Source organism: Oncorhynchus mykiss, chromosome 15, assembly GCF_013265735.2.
Source record: "Oncorhynchus mykiss isolate Arlee chromosome 15, USDA_OmykA_1.1, whole genome shotgun sequence".
NCBI classification, from domain to species: Eukaryota; Metazoa; Chordata; class Actinopteri; order Salmoniformes; family Salmonidae; genus Oncorhynchus; species Oncorhynchus mykiss.
Window position 1 is genome coordinate 75,618,381 of NC_048579.1, and position 22,515 is coordinate 75,640,895.

The 22,515-nt window shown below is 43.7% G+C and overlaps 1 protein-coding gene across 3 annotated transcripts in view; it reads right to left on the reverse strand.

Moving 5' to 3' along the window:
- LOC110490682 (cullin-associated NEDD8-dissociated protein 1) overlaps positions 1-22,515 on the reverse strand; it is an 83,554-nt gene that overhangs the window by 53,773 nt on the left and 7,266 nt on the right. For all 3 annotated transcript variants that reach the window (XM_036945408.1, XM_036945407.1, XM_036945406.1), the window contains exons 2-3: positions 17,031-17,174; positions 6,620-6,774 (exon numbers count right to left, since the gene is read on the reverse strand). In XM_036945408.1, the coding sequence (XP_036801303.1) occupies positions 6,620-6,774; positions 17,031-17,174 (299 nt within the window). The remainder of the gene's footprint in view (positions 1-6,619; positions 6,775-17,030; positions 17,175-22,515) is intronic.

The following is a 22,515-nucleotide window of genomic DNA, read 5'->3' on the forward strand; positions in this document are numbered from 1 at the left end:
ATCAGTTCATTACCCATAACACCATCACTAGAGGGGATAGTCCATCAGTTCATTACCTACAACACCATCACTAGAGGGGATAGTCCATCAGTTCATTACCCATAACACCATCACTAGAGGAGATAGTCCATCAGTTCATTACCTATAACACCATCACTAGAGGGGATAGTCCATCAGTTCATTACCCATAACACCATCACTAGAGGGGATAGTCCATCAGTTCATTACCTATAACACCATCACTAGAGGGGATAGTCCATCAGTTCATTACCTATAACACCATCACTAGAGGGGATAGTCCATCAGTTCATTACCTATAACACCATCACTAGAGGGGATAGTCCATCAGTTCATTACCCATAACACCATCACTAGAGGGGATAGTCCATCAGTTCATTACCTATAACACCATCACTAGAGGGGATAGTCCATCAGTTCATTACCCATAACACCATCACTAGAGGGGATAGTCCATCAGTTCATTACCTACAACACCATCACTAGAGGGGATAGTCCATCAGTTCATTACCCATAACACCATCACTAGAGGGGATAGTCCATCAGTTCATTACCTACAACACCATCACTAGAGGGGATAGTCCATCAGTTCATTACCCATAACACCATCACTAGAGGGGATAGTCCATCAGTTCATTACCTATAACACCATCACTAGAGGGGATAGCCCATCAGTTCATTACCTATAACACCATCACTAGAGGGGATAGTCCATCAGTTCATTACCTATAACACCATCACTAGAGGGGATAGTCCATCAGTTCATTACCTACAACACCATCACTAGAGGGGATAGTCCATCAGTTCATTACCCATAACAGCTCAGTTGTCCTGAGTCTGCACAACTCTGCCAGGACCTAGGATCAAGAGAGACACTCAAGTGTTTTAGTACTATATCTCTTGACACAATGATGAAAATAATCATGGCCTCTAAACCTTCAAGCTGCATACTGGACCCTATTCCAACTAAACTACTGAAAGAGCTGCTTCCTGTGCTTGGCCCTACTATGTTGAACATAATAAACGGCTCTCTATCCACCGGATGTGTACCAAACTCACTAAAAGTGGCAGTAATAAAGCCTCTCTTGAAAAAGCCAAACCTTGACCCAGAAAATATAAAAAACTATCGGCCTATATCGAATCTTCCATTCCTCTCAAAAATTTTAGAAAAGGCTGTTGCGCAACAACTCACTGCCTTCCTGAAGACAAACAATGTATACGAAATGCTTCAGTCTGGTTTTAGACCCCATCATAGCACTGAGACGGCACTTGTGAAGGTGGTAAATGACATTTTAATGGCATCGGACCGAGGCTCTGCATCTGTCCTCGTGCTCCTAGACCTTAGTGCTGCTTTTGATACCATCGATCACCACATTCTTTTGGAGAGATTGGAAACCCAAATTGGTCTACACGGACAAGTTCTGGCCTGGTTTAGATCTTATCTGTCGGAAAGATATCAGTTTGTCTCTGTGAATGGTCTGTCCTCTGACAAATCAACTGTAAATTTCGGTGTTCCTCAAGGTTCCGTTTTAGGACCACTATTGTTTTCACTATATATTTTACCTCTTGGGGATGTTATTCGAAAACATAATGTTAACTTTCACTGCTATGCAGATGACACACAGCTGTACATTTCAATTAAACATGGTGAAGCCCCAAAATTGCCCTTGCTAGAAGAATGTGTTTCAGACATAAGGAAGTGGATGGCTGCAAACTTTCTACTTTTAAACTCGGACAAAACAGAGATGCTTGTTCTAGGTCCCAAGAAACAAAGAGATCTTCTGTTGAATCTGACAATTAATCTTAATGGTTGTACAGTCGTCTCAAATAAAACTGTGAAGGACCTCGGCGTTACTCTGGACCCTGATCTCTCTTTTGAAGAACATATCAAGAATGTTTCAAGGACAGTTTTTTTCCCCATCTACGTAACAGTGCAAAAATCAGAAACTTTCTGTCCAAAAATGATGCAGAAAAATTAATCCATGCTTTTGTCACTTCCAGGTTAGACTACTGCAATGCTCTACTTTCCGGCTACCCGGATAAAGCACTAAATAAACTTCAGTTAGTGCTAAATACGGCTGCTAGAATCCTGACTAGAACCAAAAAATGTGATCATATTACTCCAGTGCTAGCCTCTCTACACTGGCTTCCTGTCAAAGCAAGGGCTGATTTCAAGGTTTTACTGCTAACCTACAAAGCATTACATGGGCTTGCTCCTATCTATCTCTCTGATTTGGTCCTGCCGTACATACCTACACGTACGCTACGGTCACAAGACGCAGGCCTCCTAATTGTCCCTAGAATTTTTAAGCAAACAGCTGGAGGCAGGGCTTTCTCCTATAGAGCTCCATTTTTATGGAACGGTCTGCCTACCCATGTCAGAGACGCAAACTCGGTCTCAACCTTTAAGTCTCTACTGAAGACTCATCTCTTCAGTGGGTCATATGATTGAGTGTAGTCTGGGCCAGGAGTGGGAGGGTGAACGGAAAGGCTCTGGAGCAACGAACCACCCTTGCTGTCTCTGCCTGGCCGGTTCCCCTCTTTCCACTGGGATTCTCTGCCTCTAACCCTATTACAGGGGCTGAGTCACTGGCTTTACTGGGGCTCTCTCATGCCGTCCCTGGAGGAGGTGCGTCACCTGAGTGGGTTGAGTCACTGATGTGGTCATCCTGTCTGGGTTGGCGCCCCCCCCCCCCCCCCCCCCCCCCTTAAGTTGTGCCGTGGCGGAGGTCTTTGTGGGCTATACTCAGCCTTGTCTCAGGATGGTAAGTTGGTGGTTGAAGATATCCCTCTAGTGGTGTGGGGGCTGTGCTTTGGCAAAGTGGGTGGGGTTATATCCTTCCTGTTTGGCCCTGTCCGGGGGTGTCCTCGGAGTGGGCCACAGTGTCTCCTGACCCCTCCTGTCTCAGCCTCCAGTATTTATGCTGCAGTAGTTTATGTGTCGGGGGGCTAGGGTCAGTTTGTTATATCTGGAGTACTTCTCCTGTCCTATTCGGTGTCCTGTGTGAATCTAAGTGTGCGTTCTCTAATTCTCTCCTTCTCTCTTTCTCTCTCTCGGAGGACCTGAGCCCTAGGACCATGCCCCAGGACTACCTGACATGATGACTCCTTGCTGTCCCCAGTCCACCTGGCTGTGCTGCTGCTCCAGTTTCAACTGTTCTGCCTTATTATTATTCGACCATGCTGATCATTTATGAACATTTGAACATCTTGGCCATGTTCTGTTATAATCTCCACCCGGCACAGCCAGAAGAGGACTGGCCATCCCACATATGCTCTCTCTAATTCTCTCTTTCTTTCTCTCTCTCGGAGGACCTGAGCCCTAGGACCATGCCCCAGGACTACCTGACATGATGACTCCTTGCTGTCCCCAGTCCACCTGGCTGTGCTGCTGCTCCAGTTTCAACTGTTCTGCCTTATTATTATTCGACCATGCTGATCATTTATGAACATTTGAACATCTTGACCATGTTTTGTTATAATCTCCACCCGGCACAGCCAGAAGAGGACTGGCCACCCCACATAGCCTGGTTCCTCTCTAGGTTTCTTCCTAGGTTTTGGCCTTTCTAGGGAGTTTTTCCTAGCCACCGTGCTTCTTCACCTGCATTGCTTGCTGTTTGGGGTTTTAGGCTGGGTTTCTGTACAGCACTTTGAGATATCAGCTGATGTACGAAGGGCTATATAAAATAAATTTGATTGATTGATTGATTTGAACACCATCACTAGAGGGGATAGCCCATCAGATCATTACCTAACACACTACAACACCATCACTAGAGGGGATAGTCCATCAGATCATTACCCATAACACCATCACTAGAGGGGATAGTCCATCAGTTCATTACCCATAACACCATCACTAGAGGGGATAGTCCATCAGTTCATTACCTACAACACCATCACTAGAGGGGATAGTCCATCAGATCATTACCTAACACCATCACTAGAGGGGATAGTCCATCAGTTCATTACCCATAACACCATCACTAGAGGGGATAGTCCATCAGTTCATTACCTACAACACCATCACTAGAGGGGATAGTCCATCAGTTCATTACCTATAACACCATCACTAGAGGGGATAGTCCATCAGTTCATTACCCATAACACCATCACTAGAGGGGATAGTCCATCAGTTCATTACCCATAACACCATCACTAGAGGGGATAGTCCATCAGTTCATTACCTATAACACCATCACTAGAGGGGATAGTCCATCAGATCATTACCTAACACACTACAACACCATCACTAGAGGGGATAGTCCATCAGTTCATTACCCATAACACCATCACTAGAGGGGATAGTCCATCAGTTCATTACCTATAACACCATCACTAGAGGGGATAGCCCATCAGATCATTACCCAACACACTACAACACCATCACTAGAGGGGATAGTCCATCAGTTCATTACCCATAACACCATCACTAGAGGGGATAGTCCATCAGATCATTACCTATAACACCATCACTAGAGGGGATAGTCCATCAGTTCATTACCTATAACACCATCACTAGAGGGGATAGTCCATCAGTTCATTACCTATAACACCATCACTAGAGGGGATAGTCCATCAGTTCATTACCTATAACACCATCACTAGAGGGGATAGCCCATCAGATCATTACCCAACACACTACAACACCATCACTAGAGGGGATAGTCCATCAGTTCATTACCTATAACACCATCACTAGAGGGGATAGTCCATCAGTTCATTACCTATAACACCATCACTAGAGGAGATAGTCCATCAGTTCATTACCTATAACACCATCACTAGAGGGGATAGTCCATCAGTTCATTACCCATACACCATCACTAGAGGGGATAGTCCATCAGTTCATTACCTATAACACCATCACTAGAGGGGATAGTCCATCAGTTCATTACCTATAACACCATCACTAGAGGGGATAGTCCATCAGTTCATTACCTAACACACTACAACACCATCACTAGAGGGGATAGTCCATCAGTTCATTACCCATAACACCATCACTAGAGGGGATAGTCCATCAGTTCATTACCTACAACACCATCACTAGAGGGGATAGTCCATCAGTTCATTACCCATAACACCATCACTAGAGGGGATAGTCCATCAGTTCATTACCTATAACACCATCACTAGAGGGGATAGCCCATCAGTTCATTACCTATAACACCATCACTAGAGGGGATAGTCCATCAGTTCATTACCTATAACACCATCACTAGAGGGGATAGTCCATCAGTTCATTACCTAACACACTACAACACCATCACTAGAGGGGATAGTCCATCAGATCATTACCTAACACACTACAACACCATCACTAGAGGGGATAGTCCATCAGATCATTACCCATAACACCATCACTAGAGGGGATAGTCCATCAGTTCATTACCCATAACACCATCACTAGAGGGGATAGTCCATCAGTTCATTACCTACAACACCATCACTAGAGGGGATAGTCCATCAGTTCATTACCCATAACACCATCACTAGAGGGGATAGTCCATCAGTTCATTACCCATAACACCATCACTAGAGGGGATAGTCCATCAGTTCATTACCTATAACACCATCACTAGAGGGGATAGTCCATCAGATCATTACCTAACACACTACAACACCATCACTAGAGGGGATAGTCCATCAGTTCATTACCCATAACACCATCACTAGAGGGGATAGTCCATCAGTTCATTACCTATAACACCATCACTAGAGGGGATAGTCCATCAGTTCATTACCTATAACACCATCACTAGAGGGGATAGCCCATCAGATCATTACCTATAACACCATCACTAGAGGGGATAGTCCATCAGTTCATTACCTATAACACCATCACTAGAGGGGATAGTCCATCAGTTCATTACCTATAACACCATCACTAGAGGGGATAGCCCATCAGATCATTACCCAACACACTACAACACCATCACTAGAGGGGATAGTCCATCAGTTCATTACCTATAACACCATCACTAGAGGGGATAGTCCATCAGTTCATTACCCATAACACCATCACTAGAGGGGATAGTCCATCAGTTCATTACCTACAACACCATCACTAGAGGGGATAGCCCATCAGATCATTACCCAACACACTACAACACCATCACTAGAGGGGATAGTCCATCAGTTCATTACCCATAACACCATCACTAGAGGGGATAGTCCATCAGATCATTACCTAAAACACCATCACTAGAGGGGATAGTCCATCAGATCATTACCTACAACACCATCACTAGAGGGGATAGTCCATCAGATCATTACCTACAACACCATCACTAGAGGGGATAGTCCATCAGATCATTACCTACAACACCATCACTAGAGGGGATAGTCCATCAGTTCATTACCTATAACACCATCACTAGAGGGGATAGCCCATCAGATCATTACCTAACACACTACAACACCATCACTAGAGGGGATAGTCCATCAGATCATGGATCGGGCCCTCTGGTCCACATCACCTTACTCATCATGAACTAAAACGAGAAGGAAAAACTGATCCAAGATCAGCTTTGTGAAGGCCCGTGTCTAGTGGAAAAGTGATCGGGGTACAGAGGTCAGAGGTCAGGGTGGTACTTACCGCTGGACGCCGGGGGCAGTTCTCCTATGACCGTCTTCAGTCCGATGCTGGAGATGTCTCGGAGCTGCTCCTTGTCTGCCAGCATGTTGGTACACAGTGTGTCCACTATAGTCTCCACCTGGTACTCCTTCACCTTACTGACCAACGGGCCCAGGCTGGAACACATATATATATATATATCAATATAAACTACCTGGTACTCCTTCACCTTACTGACCAACGGGCCCAGGCTGGAACACAATATATATATATATATTTATCAATATAAACTACCTGGTACTCCTTCACCTTACTGACCAACGGGCCCAGGCTGGAAAACAATATATATATCAATATAAACTACCTGGTACTCCTTCACCTTACTGACCAACGGGCCCAGGCTGGAAAACAATATATATATATCAATATAAACTACCTGGTACTCCTTCACCTTACTGACCAACGGGCCCAGGCTGGAAAACAATATATATATATCAATATAAACTACCTGGTACTCCTTCACCTTACTGACCAACGGGCCCAGGCTGGAAAACAATATATATATATCAATATAAACTACCTGGTACTCCTTCACATTACTGACCAACGGGCCCAGGCTGGAACACAATCTAACTGGTTCTCTTGTTTCAACAGAAGCTAGTCCAGAGTTAATCGAATGTCATGATAACACCACGTTGTGACCCCACTCTGAGCCATGTGAAGTGGGTCCCTTGTTTAAACAGGGCTGTCGTTTGATTAAAACACACTGAGTAACAACACTACCATGTTACCAGTCAGGCCGAGAGCGGCTCAACCAGACAGTTTTAGGGCCTCTTGTCGTCAGCAGCAGAGAGAGGAAGATACCTGTTTATTAAAGCAGTACATCAGTTGAACCTACTTGTTCTGGCCATCCAGGTCAGTGTCGCCTGAACCGTCATCTCTCTAACGACAGATCTTTACAGGTGTTTAAAAAAACACCCCGCAAGTGTCATTTACTGCAATCCAGAGCAACAAAAATAATAAAAAGGCCTTAAAATGATAATATCTTTGTTTCCTTACATAGTGGTGCAGCCAGAACACAAAGAGACACAAAGCCTTTGTGACAGTCTGCGTTCACGACACACAACAGAGTAGATTACTACTTCAAAATGGCAGCGATACGAAAGCAGGCAAACTTGCAGTGTGACTGTATCCTATATTAAACATTGGAGATGTGAGAGAAATACAGCCTAGAGAGAGAGATTCATTTTTAATTCATCTTCTTATTGATCACATAATCCCTTAAAAGCCTAATTCTAAATGGTTTGTTGAGCGTGAGAGCCGAGACGATCACACTGCCGCTGGCTCATAAGCACCGAGACACGTCCCCCCTAGCTGGGGCAAGGAAGATAAAAATCAATGCTGCTCTGACATGAAATATCCACAGACAAAAAATGTCAAATATGCAATAAGACAAACTGAAGCAAACACACAGAGTTATTCAATAACACTGTCCAATACTCAGTGTTGTGAAACGATATGAATGAGAGAGAGAAACGGAGGCAGAGAGAAAGAGGCAGAGTGACTGACAGAAGCAGAGAGAAAGAGGCAGAGTGACTGACAGAAGCAGAGAGAAAGAGGCAGAAAGACATAGCGACAGAGGCAGAGACAGAAAGACATAGCGACAGAGGCAGAGACAGAAAGACATAGCGACAGAGGCAGAGACAGAAAGACATAGAGACAGAGGCAGAGACAGAAAGACATAGCGACAGAGGCAGAGACAGAAAGACATAGCGACAGAGGCAGAGACAGAAAGACATAGCGACAGAGGCAGAGACAGAAAGACATAGCGACAGAGGCAGAGACAGAAAGACATAGCGACAGAGGCAGAGACAGAAAGACATAGCGACAGAGGCAGAGACAGAAAGACATAGTGACAGAGGCAGAGACAGAAAGACATAGCGACAGAGGCAGAGACAGAAAGACATAGCGACAGAGGCAGAGACAGAAAGACATAGCGACAGAGGCAGAAAGACATAGCGACAGAGGCAGAGACAGAAAGACATAGCGACAGAGGCAGAGACAGAAAGACATAGCGACAGAGGCAGAGACAGAAAGACATAGCGACAGAGGCAGAGACAGAAAGACATAGCGACAGAGGCAGAGACAGAAAGACATAGCGACAGAGGCAGAGACAGAAAGACATAGCGACAGAGGCAGAGACAGAAAGACATAGCGACAGAGGCAGAGACAGAAAGACATAGCGACAGAGGCAGAGACAGAAAGACATAGCGACAGAGGCAGAGACAGAAAGACATAGCGACAGAGGCAGAGACAGAAAGACATAGCGACAGAGGCAGAGACAGAAAGACATAGCGACAGAGGCAGAGACAGAAAGACATAGCGACATAGCGACATAGCGACAGAGGCAGAGACAGAAAGACATAGAGACAGAGGCAGAGACAGAAAGACATAGCGACAGAGGCAGAGACAGAAAGACATAGAGACAGAGGCAGAGACAGAAAGACATAGAGACAGAGGCAGAGACAGAAAGACATAGCGACAGAGGCAGAGACAGAAAGACATAGAGACAGAGGCAGAGACAGAAAGACATAGCGACAGAGGCAGAGACAGAAAGACATAGCGACAGAGGCAGAGACAGAAAGACATAGTGACAGAGGCAGAGACAGAAAGACATAGCGACAGAGGCAGAGACAGAAAGACATAGCGACAGAGGCAGAGACAGAAAGACATAGCGACAGAGGCAGAGACAGAAAGACATAGCGACAGAGGCAGAGACAGAAAGACATAGCGACAGAGGCAGAGACAGAAAGACATAGCGACAGAGGCAGAGACAGAAAGACATAGCGACAGAGGCAGAGACAGAAAGACATAGCGACAGAGGCAGAGACAGAAAGACATAGCGACAGAGGCAGAGACAGAAAGACATAGCGACATAGCGACATAGCGACAGAGGCAGAGACAGAAAGACATAGAGACAGAGGCAGAGACAGAAAGACATAGCGACAGAGGCAGAGACAGAAAGACATAGCGACAGAGGCAGAGACAGAAAGACATAGCGACAGAGACAGAGACAGAAAGACATAGCGACAGAGGCAGAGACAGAAAGACATAGCGACAGAGGCAGAGACAGAAAGACATAGCGACAGAGGCAGAGACAGAAAGACATAGCGACAGAGGCAGAGACAGAAAGACATAGCGACAGAGGCAAAGACAGAAAGACATAGCGACAGAGGCAAAGACAGAAAGACATAGCGACAGAGGCAAAGACAGAACGACATAGCGACAGAGGCAGAGACAGAAAGACATAGCGACAGAGGCAAAGACAGAAAGACATAGCGACAGAGGCAGAGACAGAAAGACATAGAGACAGAGGCAGAGACAGAAAGACATAGCGACAGAGGCAGAGACAGAAAGACATAGCGACAGAGGCAGAGACAGAAAGACATAGCGACAGAGGCAAAGACAGAAAGACATAGCGACAGAGGCAAAGACAGAAAGACATAGCGACAGAGGCAAAGACAGAAAGACATAGCGACAGAGGCAAAGACAGAAAGACATAGCGACAGAGGCAGAGACAGAAAGACATAGCGACAGAGGCAAAGACAGAAAGACATAGCGACAGAGGCAGAGACAGAAAGACATAGCGACAGAGGCAGAGACAGAAAGACATAGCGACAGAGGCAGAGACAGAAAGACATAGCGACAGAGGCAAAGACAGAAAGACATAGCGACAGAGGCAGAGACAGAAAGACATAGCGACAGAGGCAAAGACAGAAAGACATAGCGACAGAGGCAAAGACAGAAAGACATAGCGACAGAGGCAGAGACAGAAAGACATAGCGACAGAGGCAGAGACAGAAAGACATAGCGACAGAGGCAAAGACAGAAAGACATAGCGACAGAGGCAGAGACAGAAAGACATAGCGACAGAGGCAAAGACAGAAAGACATAGCGACAGAGGCAGAGACAGAAAGACATAGCGACAGAGGCAGAGACAGAAAGACATAGCGACAGAGGCAGAGACAGAAAGACATAGCGACAGAGGCAGAGCATCAGAGAGACAGAAAGACATAGCAACAGACAGACAGACAGTGGCAGAGAGACACAGTGGCAGACAGATGGTTCGGGACTAGACAGTCTCCCACAGGGCCCAAGCCAGTCAGTCAGGTGATTCAGCCCCTCTCTCAGTCTCGGTGTTTGACAGCCATGTTTTGAACCTCTCTATAGCGGTGCCTTAAGTTCAATCAGAGACACCAGGGTTTTCGTTGTAGAAAAACATGAAAAGCTAAAAAAAAAAATAAAAAAAAAAACATTTAAACTGTTGCCGGCCAAAGTGTCCAGGAGAAAAAAAACAATCCCATTACTAAATAATAAAATAATGACCGGCATGCTTATTGGTCTATAGGTTCATTTGCATAGTTTTGTGCAATTAAAATTGGCCTGTGTGTATTTTGGTTGGTCATCTTATGTATCCAACACAACCTACAGAGTGGTGTTTCCCCTGCAGCTCCTCAGCGTGTTCCAGCCGGAGTAAAACATGTGCTTCTATACGCCCGTTCACTTTAAAATGCTATTCGTTTGTGTTCAAAACAGTTTTGGTGCTCGATAAAAGAAGAGCTACTATTTTTATTTCTCAACTGGTAATTGAAGCGCGTCTCCTATTCACCATTCAAGTGCAGGAATAAAAGCTGTCAGCGCGTCTCCCACCACTTTACAATGGGAGCTTTAGGCCGTATGCATTTCGATAACATACTTCATTGTTTGAAACCGGCATATTTTATTTCATATTATGAGGCATGTTTTTCCTTTCTTCAGAGTAACCTAAAGGCTAAATCCAACCATGGAAAGAGTAACCTAAAGGCTAAATCCAACCATGGAAATAGTAACCTAAAGTCCAAATCCAACCATGGAAATAGTAACCTAAAGTCTAAATCCAACCATGGAAACAGTAACCTAAAGTCTAAATCCAACCATGGAAAGAGTAACCTAAAGTCTAAATCCAACCATGGAAAGAGTAACCTAAAGTCTAAATCCAACCATGGAAAGAGTAACCTAAAGTCCAAATCCAACCATGGAAAGAGTAACCTAAAGTCTAAATCCAACCATGGAAAGAGTAACCTAAAGTCTAAATCCAACCATGGAAAGAGTAACCTAAAGTCTAAATCCAACCATGGAAAGAGTAACCTAAAGTCTAAATCCAACCATGGAAAGAGTAACCTAAAGTCTAAATCCAACCATGGAAAGAGTAACTTAAAGTCTAAATCCAACCATGGAAACAGTAACCTAAAGTCTAAATCCAACCATGGAAAGAGTAACCTAAAGGCTAAATCCAACCATGGAAAGAGTAACCTAAAGTCTAAATCCAACCATGGAAAGAGTAACCTAAAGTCTAAATCCAACCATGGAAAGAGTAACCTAAAGTCTAAATCCAACCATGGAAAGAGTAACCTAGTCTAAATCCATGGAAAGAGTAACCTAAAGTCTAAATCCAACCATGGAAAGAGTAACCTAGTCTAAATCCATGGAAAGAGTAACCTAAAGTCTAAATCCATGGAAAGAGTAACCTAAAGTCTAAATCCAACCATGGAAAGAGTAACCTAAAGTCTAAATCCAACCATGGAAAGAGTAACCTAGTCTAAATCCATGGAAAGAGTAACCTAGTCTAAATCCATGGAAAGAGTAACCTAGTCTAAATCCATGGAAAGAGTAACCTAGTCTAAATCCATGGAAAGAGTAACCTAGTCTAAATCCATGGAAAGAGTAACCTAGTCTAAATCCATGGAAAGAGTAACCTAAAGTCTAAATCCATGGAAAGAGTAACCTAAAGTCTAAATCCATGGAAAGAGTAACCTAGTCTAAATCCATGGAAAGAGTAACCTAAAGTCTAAATCCATGGAAAGAGTAACCTAAAGTCTAAATCCATGGAAAGAGTAACCTAAAGTCTAAATCCATGGAAAGAGTAACCTAAAGTCTAAATCCAACCATGGAAAGAGTAACCTAAAGGCTAAATCCATGGAAAGAGTAACCTAGTCTAAATCCATGGAAAGAGTAACCTAAAGTCTAAATCCATGGAAAGAGTAACCTAAAGTCTAAATCCATGGAAAGAGTAACCTAGTCTAAATCCATGGAAAGAGTAACCTAAAGTCTAAATCCATGGAAAGAGTAACCTAAAGTCTAAATCCATGGAAAGAGTAACCTAAAGTCTAAATCCATGGAAAGAGTAACCTAAAGTCTAAATCCATGGAAAGAGTAACCTAAAGGCTAAATCCATGGAAAGAGTAACCTAAAGTCCAAATCCAACCATGGAAATAGTAACCTAAAGTCTAAATCCAACCATGGAAACAGTAACCTAAAGTCTAAATCCAACCATGGAAAGAGTAACCTAAAGTCTAAATCCAACCATGGAAAGAGTAACCTAAAGTCTAAATCCAACCATGGAAAGAGTAACCTAAAGTCCAAATCCAACCATGGAAATAGTAACCTAAAGTCTAAATCCAACCATGGAAATAGTAACCTAAAGTCTAAATCCAACCATGGAAAGAGTAACCTAAAGTCTAAATCCAACCATGGAAAGAGTAACCTAAAGTCTAAATCCAACCATGGAAAGAGTAACCTAAAGTCTAAATCCAACCATGGAAAGAGTAACCTAAAGTCTAAATCCAACCATGGAAAGAGTAACCTAAAGTCTAAATCCAACCATGGAAAGAGTAACCTAAAGTCTAAATCCAACCATGGAAAGAGTAACCTAAAGTCTAAATCCAACCATGGAAAGAGTAACCTAAAGTCTAAATCCAACCATGGAAAGAGTAACCTAAAGTCTAAATCCAACCATGGAAAGAGTAACCTAAAGTCTAAATCCAACCATGGAAAGAGTAACCTAGTCTAAATCCATGGAAAGAGTAACCTAAAGTCTAAATCCAACCATGGAAAGAGTAACCTAGTCTAAATCCATGGAAAGAGTAACCTAAAGTCTAAATCCATGGAAAGAGTAACCTAAAGTCTAAATCCAACCATGGAAAGAGTAACCTAAAGTCTAAATCCAACCATGGAAAGAGTAACCTAGTCTAAATCCATGGAAAGAGTAACCTAGTCTAAATCCATGGAAAGAGTAACCTAGTCTAAATCCATGGAAAGAGTAACCTAGTCTAAATCCATGGAAAGAGTAACCTAGTCTAAATCCATGGAAAGAGTAACCTAGTCTAAATCCATGGAAAGAGTAACCTAAAGTCTAAATCCATGGAAAGAGTAACCTAAAGTCTAAATCCATGGAAAGAGTAACCTAGTCTAAATCCATGGAAAGAGTAACCTAAAGTCTAAATCCATGGAAAGAGTAACCTAAAGTCTAAATCCATGGAAAGAGTAACCTAAAGTCTAAATCCATGGAAAGAGTAACCTAAAGTCTAAATCCAACCATGGAAAGAGTAACCTAAAGGCTAAATCCATGGAAAGAGTAACCTAGTCTAAATCCATGGAAAGAGTAACCTAAAGTCTAAATCCATGGAAAGAGTAACCTAAAGTCTAAATCCATGGAAAGAGTAACCTAGTCTAAATCCATGGAAAGAGTAACCTAAAGTCTAAATCCATGGAAAGAGTAACCTAAAGTCTAAATCCATGGAAAGAGTAACCTAAAGTCTAAATCCATGGAAAGAGTAACCTAAAGTCTAAATCCATGGAAAGAGTAACCTAAAGGCTAAATCCATGGAAAGAGTAACCTAAAGTCTAAATCCATGGAAAGAGTAACCTAGTCTAAATCCATGGAAAGAGTAACCTAAAGTCTAAATCCATGGAAAGGTGGAGGCAATTATTTTACACTGAAACAAAAAAATAAACTCAACATGTAACAAGTGTTTCATGAGCTGAAATTAAAAATCCCAGAAATTCAGTTTTAAAAAAAAATAGCTTTGTAGTGTAAACAAAAGAGTTTACATCTGTTAGTGAGCATTTCTCCTTTGCCAAGACAATCCAGCCACCTGACAGGTGACATATCAAGAAGCTGATTAAAAAAAAGCAAGATCATTACATAGGTGCACCTTGTGCTGGGGACAACAAAAGGCCACTAAAATGTGTAATTTTTCACAACACAATGCCACAGATGTCTCTAGTTGAGGGAGCGTGCAATTGGCGTGCTGAATGCAGGAATATCCACCAGAGCTGTTGCCAGAGAATTGAATGTTCATTGCTCTACCATAAGCCTCCTCCAACATTGTTTTAGAGAATTTGGCAGTACATCTAACCGGTCTCACCACTACAGGCCACGTGTAACCACACCAGCCCAGGACCTTCATACCTGGCTTCTTCACCTGCGGGATCGTCTGAGACCAGCCACCCGGGCAGCTGATGAAACTGAGGAGTATTTCTGTCTGTAATAACACCCTTTTGTGGGGTTAAAAAAACTAATTCTGATTGGCTGGGCCTGGCTCCCCAGTGGCTGGGCCTGGCTCCCCAGTGGCTGGTCCTATGCCCTCCCAGGCCCACCCATTGCTGCACCCCTGCCTAGTCATGTGAAATCCATAGATTAGGACCTAATGAATTTTTTTAAATTTACCGTTTTCCTTATATGAACTGTAACTCAGTAAAATTGTTGCGTTTACATTTTTGTTCAGTGTTTGAAGACTTCATTAGGCAGCACGTTGAGTTTCAAGTTTGGGGAAGCATACAATTTATCCCACTATTCTGCATGTCAGTTATGATTTTCATATGCGCATATTCGTGGAACAGTTAAAAACAATTTAAATAACGTTTGTTTCTCAAAATCACAACAATCTGAATTAAAATGATAAAAATTGAAGAAGTAAATTCATGCGAGATCAACCAGCCTCTCTGTCATATGGACACATTGATACACTGTGGTCCATTGGTGGCTAAAGAAAGGAGCGCATGGAACTCACAGCCTATTGGCCAATGCAGCAGTAGACCTATAACTTCCATCGCTCTTTCACACCGAGGACTGGTGATTATTATCGAGGGGGAGACTGTTGAAAAGATGTTTCAAATTGCTTACTGTGAGGACTTTAATATATATCATTCACAATGGATGTTAAAAAAAACACTTTCCTACATTTCTCGCGCAGCAAGCCCCGGTTCTTCTATATGCTCCTTCAACATTACCAGGACAGAAAACACAGACTCATTGGTCACATGGAGCATTCCAAACACAAGACAATTTCTTTTTTTTTTAGATGTACAATCTCATAAATGATGGTTATGAAGTAAAACCAAAACAAACAACGTGTTTCTCACAAGTGTAGCAGGTTGTGAACTTCTGTTTCAACTCTGACGACGGTAAATGACTAATTAATACATACATTAACCTTTTAAGGTACAGGGGGCAGCATTTTCACTTTTGGATAAATAGCGTGCCCAATTTCAACTTCCTGCTACTCATGCCTAGAATATAAGATATGCATATTATTAGTAGATGTGGATAGAAAACACTATTTTTTCCCCAAGTGGGACGCAAGCGTCCTCTATACCATAAGAAGTTAACGGACATTAATGTAACCAAATGACGGGGATTAACGGTACATTTACTAATGAGGACGTAAATGGGGGATCTGATTTTTTATTTATTTTTAAATCGAAGGGTCAACAAAATTTACACTATAACACTGAATGCTCAAGACTTGGCGGGAGGCAGCTGAGACATTCTGGAAAGAGTCTTTACCTTCTCTTCTCTACGTTATAAAAATATACTCAAGACATAGTTTTCACAAATATTTTAAAATGTTAGAAATTCCAAAGCAACATAAAAAAAATTAAAAAACAATGATCCTCAATTCCTCTATAACCAAGTCCTGCTTTTTGGTTAAGTATTTTACATTGTTTATATTCATAGACCGTTGCAATTCTATCATGTCGGAAAATGTATTTCCATTAATTTCCCAATTGATCCACCACTATGCCATTTCTCTCCTGTTCTATTGGATCCACCACTATGTCATCTCTCTCCTGTTCTATTGGATCCACCACTATGTCATCTCTCTCCTGTTCTATTGGATCCACCACTATGCCATCTCTCATATTAACAACCCATGATAGTTGTTGCATCATTAGATCTCCCCTTTTTCTAAGTTTCTAACAGAGGTGTACATTTCTGTCACATATGGAACAGCTATCAGTGTGAGCTGTTTAGAATGGTGTTTCCCCCCCCCCCCCCCCCCGAATTGCATTTTGACAAATATTTGAAAATAACGTTTTATTGGACTGCTTTATTACACGAGATGCATGTTAAGATGAATTACCATCATCTAAAAAAGGTGATTTCTGTCATTCAGAGCACCATGGGTGGACTGGGTGGATGCCCTAATGGGTTATACACCTCAATGCATATGGGTCAGGTAAATGTCTGAAATAATAGCTTCCCAGGCCACGTTGTCCGGTGCCACATTTTCCTAAAGGAAACCCACACACACACACAGAGATCTCTCACCATTTGACGGCCAGATTCTGGACCTCTCCGTTCTTGTCTTCCAGTAGCTTGAGGATCATCTTGACCACCTTGCGTTCACTGTCATCGTCCAGCTTGATGGAGTCTTTCTGCAGCTCTGACATCAGGTCGTTGGTGGCCATGAATCTACAGGAACACACAGGGAGAAAGAAGACCCAGTTAGACCAACAGGGTTATGATGTTATATTTACCTTCATTTAACTAGGCAAGTCAGTTAAGAACAAATTCTTATTTTCAATGACGGCCGAGGAACAGTGGGTCAACTGCCTTCAGGGGCAGAATGACAGATTTGTAACTTGTCAGCTCGGGGATTTGAACTTGCAACCTTCCGGTTACTAGTCCAACACTCTAACCACTAGTAATCCTAGTAAAAATTCCCTGTCTTAGGTCAAATATGATCACCACTTGATTTTAGGAATGTGAAATGTCAGAATAAAAGTTGAGAATTATTTATTTCAGCTTTTATTTCTTTCATCACATTCCCAGTGGGTCAGAAGTTTACATACACTCAATTAATAATTGTTAGCAATGCCTTAGAATTGTTTAACTTGGGTTAAACATTTCGGGTAGCCTTCCACAAGCTTCCCACAATACGGTGGGTGAATTTTGGCCCATTCCTCCTGACAGAGCTGGTGTAACTGAGTCAGGCTTGTAGAGTCAGGTTTGATGGCCTCCTTCCTTGCTCGCACACACTTTTTCAGTTCTCCCCACACATATAGGATTGAGGTCAGGGCTTTGTGATGGCCACGCCAATACCTTGACTTTGTTGTCCTTAATGCCATTTTGCCACAACTTGGAAGTATGCTTGGGGTCATTGTCCATTTGGAAGACCCATTTGCAACCAAGCTATAACTTCAGCTATAACCAGCAAGCTTGACTGGTGTCTTGAGAAGCTTCAATATAGCCACATCATTTTCCTTTCCTCATGAAGCCATCTATTTTGTGAAGTGCACCAGTCTCTCCTGCAGCAAATCACCCCCACAACATCATGCTGCCACCCCCGTGCTTCACGGTTGGGATGGTGTTCTTCAGCTTGCAAGCTTCCCCCTTTTCCTCCAAACATAACGATGGTCATTATGGCCAAACAGTTATATTTTTGTTTCATCAGACCAGAGGACATTTTTCCAAAAAGTATGATCTTCGTCCCCATGTGCAGTTGCAAACCGTAGTCTGGCTTTTTTATGGCAGTTTTGGAGCAGTGGCTTCTTCCTTGCTGAGCGGCCTTTCAGGTTATGTCGATTTAGGACTCGTTTTACTGTGGATATAAATACTTTTGTACCGGTTTCCTCCAGCATCTTCACAAGGTCCTTTGCTGTTGCTCTGGGATTGATTTGCACTTTTCGCACCAAAGTACGTTCATCTCTAGGAGACAGAACGCGTCTCCTTCCTGAGCAGTATGACGGCTGCGTGGTCCCATGGTGTTTATACCTGCGTACTATCGTTTGTACAGATGAACGTGGTACCTTCAGGCGTTTGGAAATTTCTCCCAAGGATGAACCAGACTTGTGGAGGTCTACAATTTACTTTCTGAGGTCTTGGCAGATTTCTTTAGATTTTCACATGATGTCAAGCAAAGAGGCACTGATTTTGAAGGTAGGCCTTGAAATACATCCATAGGTACACCACCAATTGACTCAAATGATGTCACTTAGCCTACCAGAAGCATCTAAAGCCATGACATTTTCTGGAATTTTCCAATCTTTTTTAAGGCACAGTCAACTTAATATATGTAAACTTCTGACCCACTGGAATTGTGAACCAGTGAATTATAAGTGAAATAATCTGTCTGTAAACAACTGTTGGAAAAATTACTTGTGTCATGCACAAAGTAGATGTCCTAACCGACTTGCCCAAACTATAGTTTGTTAACAAGAAATTTGTGGAGTGGTTGAAAAACTAGTCCATGAATCTACAGGTACAAACAGGGAGAAAGAAGACCCAGTTAGACTAACAGGGTAATGATGTCATACGCTCATAAAACATCCAACTAAAGAATCTTCTAGAGCAGAGCCCCCCCTTCCAGCATTAGGGAACACTATTTCTATGTTGTTATTTTATATAGCTTACTGCACCTGGTATTCTCCCAGGTGCTCTCCCTTCCCAGTGCTAATCAGGCCCGATCCTGAACCTGCGTGTTCAGGGTGGTATGGCCACGAGCACCCCCCCACCCCACATTATCCTCTGAACAACGTCCCTTGGCTCATCTATGCAACTACTCAAAGGGCTCAGGAAAGGCGAAGTCATGTGTCCTCCAAAAACATGACCCACCTACCTATTTATCACACCGCCTGCTTAACCCGGATGTCAGCCGCACCAACGTGTCGCAGGAAACACAGACAAGGAGTCGCAAGAGCACAATGAGCCAAGGAAAGCCCCACCGGTCAAACCCTCCAAAGGGTTAACACCACTAAGAGAAGGAAACCCTCAGAAGGGTTTTAACACCACTGAGCTGAGAGAAGGAAACCCTCCGAAGGGTTTTAACACCACTGAGCTGAGAGAAGGTAACCCTCAGAAGGGTTTTAACACCACTGAGCTGAGAGAAGGTAACCCTCCGAAAGGGTTTTAACACCACTGAGCTGAGAGAAGGAAACCCTCAGAAGGGTTTTAACACCACTGAGCTGAGAGAAGGAAACCCTCCGAAGGGTTTTAACACCACTGAGCTGAGAGAAGGTAACCCTCCGAAGGGATTTAACACCACTGAGCTGAGAGAAGGAAACCCTCCGAAGGGTTTTAACACCACTGAGCTGAGAGAAGGAAACCCTCCGAAGGGTTTTAACACCACTGAGCTGAGAGAAGGAAACCCTCCGAAGGGTTTTAACACCACTGAGCTGAGAGAAGGTAACCCTCCGAAGGGTTTTAACACCACTGAGCTGAGAGAAGGAAACCCTCCGAAGGGATTTAACACCACTGAGCTGAGAGAAGGAAAACCTCCGAAGGGTTTTAACACCACTGAGCTGAGAGAAGGAAACCCTCCGAAGGGTTTTAACACCACTGAGCTGAGAGAAGGAAACCCTCCGAAGGGTTTTAACACCACTGAGCTGAGAGAAGGAAACCCTCCGAAGGGTTTTAACACCACTGAGCTGAGAGAAGGAAACCCTCCGAAGGGTTTTAACACCACTGAGCTGAGAGAAGGAAACCCTCCGAAGGGTTTTAACACCACTGAGCTGAGAGAAGGAAACCCTCCGAAGGGTTTTAACACCACTGAGCTGAGAGAAGGAAACCCTCCGAAGGGTTTTAACACCACTGAGCTGAGAGAAGGTAACCCTCCGAAGGGTTTTAACACCACTGAGCTGAGAGAAGGAAACCCTCCGAAGGGTTTTAACACCACTGAGCTGAGAGAAGGTAACCCTCCGAAGGGTTTTAACACCACTGAGCTGAGAGAAGGAAACCCTCCGAAGGGTTTTAACACCACTGAGCTGAGAGAAGGAAACCCTCCGAAGGGTTTTAACACCACTGAGCTGAGAGAAGGAAACCCTCCGAAGGGTTTTAACACCACTGAGCTGAGAGAAGGAAACCCTCCGAAGGGTTTTAACATCACTGAGCTGAGAGAAGGAAACCCTCCGAAGGGTTTTAACACCACTGAGCTGAGAGAAGGAAACCCTCAGAAGGGTTTTAACACCACTGAGCTGAGAGAAGGAAACCCTCCGAAGAGTTTTAACACCACTGAGCTAAGAGAAGGAAACCCTCCGAAGGGTTTTAACACCACTGAGCTGAGAGAAGGAAACCCTCCGAAGGGTTTTAACACCACTGAGCTGAGAGAAGGAAACCCTCCGAAGGGTTAACACCACTGAGCTGAGAGAAGGAAACCCTCCGAAGGGTTTTAACACCACTGAGCTGAGAGAAGGAAACCCTCCGAAGAGTTTTAACACCACTGAGCTAAGAGAAGGAAACCCTCCGAAGGGTTTTAACACCACTGAGCTAAGAGAAGGAAACCCTCCGAAGGGTTTTAACACCACTGAGCTGAGAGAAGGAAACCCTCCGAAGGGTTTTAACACCACTGAGCTGAGAGAAGGAAACCCTCTGAAGGGTTTTAACACCACTGAGCTGAGAGAAGGAAACCCTCCGAAGGGTTTTAACACCACTGAGCTAAGAGAAGGAAACCCTCCAAAGGGTTTTAACACCACTGAGCTGAGAGAAGGAAACCCTCTGAAGGGTTTTAACACCACTGAGCTAAGAGAAGGAAACCCTCCGAAGGGTTTTAACACCACTGAGCTAAGAGAAGGAAACCCTCCGAAGGGTTTTAACACCACTGAGCTGAGAGAAGGAAACCCTCTGAAGGGTTTTAACACCACTGAGCTAAGAGAAGGAAACCCTCCGAAGGGTTTTAACACCACTGAGCTAAGAGAAGGAAACCCTCCGAAGGGTTTTAACACCACTGAGCTGAGAGAAGGAAACCCTCTGAAGGGTTTTAACACCACTGAGCTAAGAGAAGGAAACCCTCCGAAGGGTTTTAACACCACTGAGCTGAGAGAAGGAAACCCTCTGAAGGGTTTTAACACCACTGAGCTGAGAGAAGGAAACCCTCTGAAGGGTTTTAACACCACTGAGCTAAGAGAAGGAAACCCTCCGAAGGGTTTTAACACCACTGAGCTGAGAGAAGGAAACCCTCTGAAGGGTTTTAACACCACTGAGCTAAGAGAAGGAAACCCTCTGAAGGGTTTTAACACCACTGAGCTGAGAGAAGGAAACCCTCTGAAGGGTTTTAACACCACTGAGCTGAGAGAAGGAAACCCTCCGAAGGGTTTTAACACCACTGAGCTGAGAGAAGGAAACCCTCTGAAGGGTTTTAACACCACTGAGCTGAGAGAAGGAAACCCTCCGAAGGGTTTTAACACCACTGAGCTGAGAGAAGGAAACCCTCCGAAGGGATTTAACACCACTGAGCTGAGAGAAGGAAACCCTCCGAAGGGTTTTAACACCACTGAGCTGAGAGAAGGAAACCCTCCGAAGGGTTTTAACACCACTGAGCTGAGAGAAGGAAACCCTCTGAAGGGTTTTAACACCACTGAGCTAAGAGAAGGAAACCCTCCGAAGGGTTTTAACACCACTGAGCTGAGAGAAGGAAACCCTCTGAAGGGTTTTAACACCACTGAGCTAAGAGAAGGAAACCCTCTGAAGGGTTTTAACACCACTGAGCTGAGAGAAGGAAACCCTCTGAAGGGTTTTAACACCACTGAGCTGAGAGAAGGAAACCCTCCGAAGGGTTTTAACACCACTGAGCTGAGAGAAGGAAACCCTCTGAAGGGTTTTAACACCACTGAGCTGAGAGAAGGAAACCCTCCGAAGGGTTTTAACACCACTGAGCTGAGAGAAGGAAACCCTCCGAAGGGTTTTAACACCACTGAGCTGAGAGAAGAAAACCCTCCGAAGGGTTTTAACACCACTGAGCTGAGAGAAGGAAACCCTCCGAAGGGTTTTAACACCACTGAGCTGAGAGAAGGAAACCCTCTGAAGGGTTTTAACACCA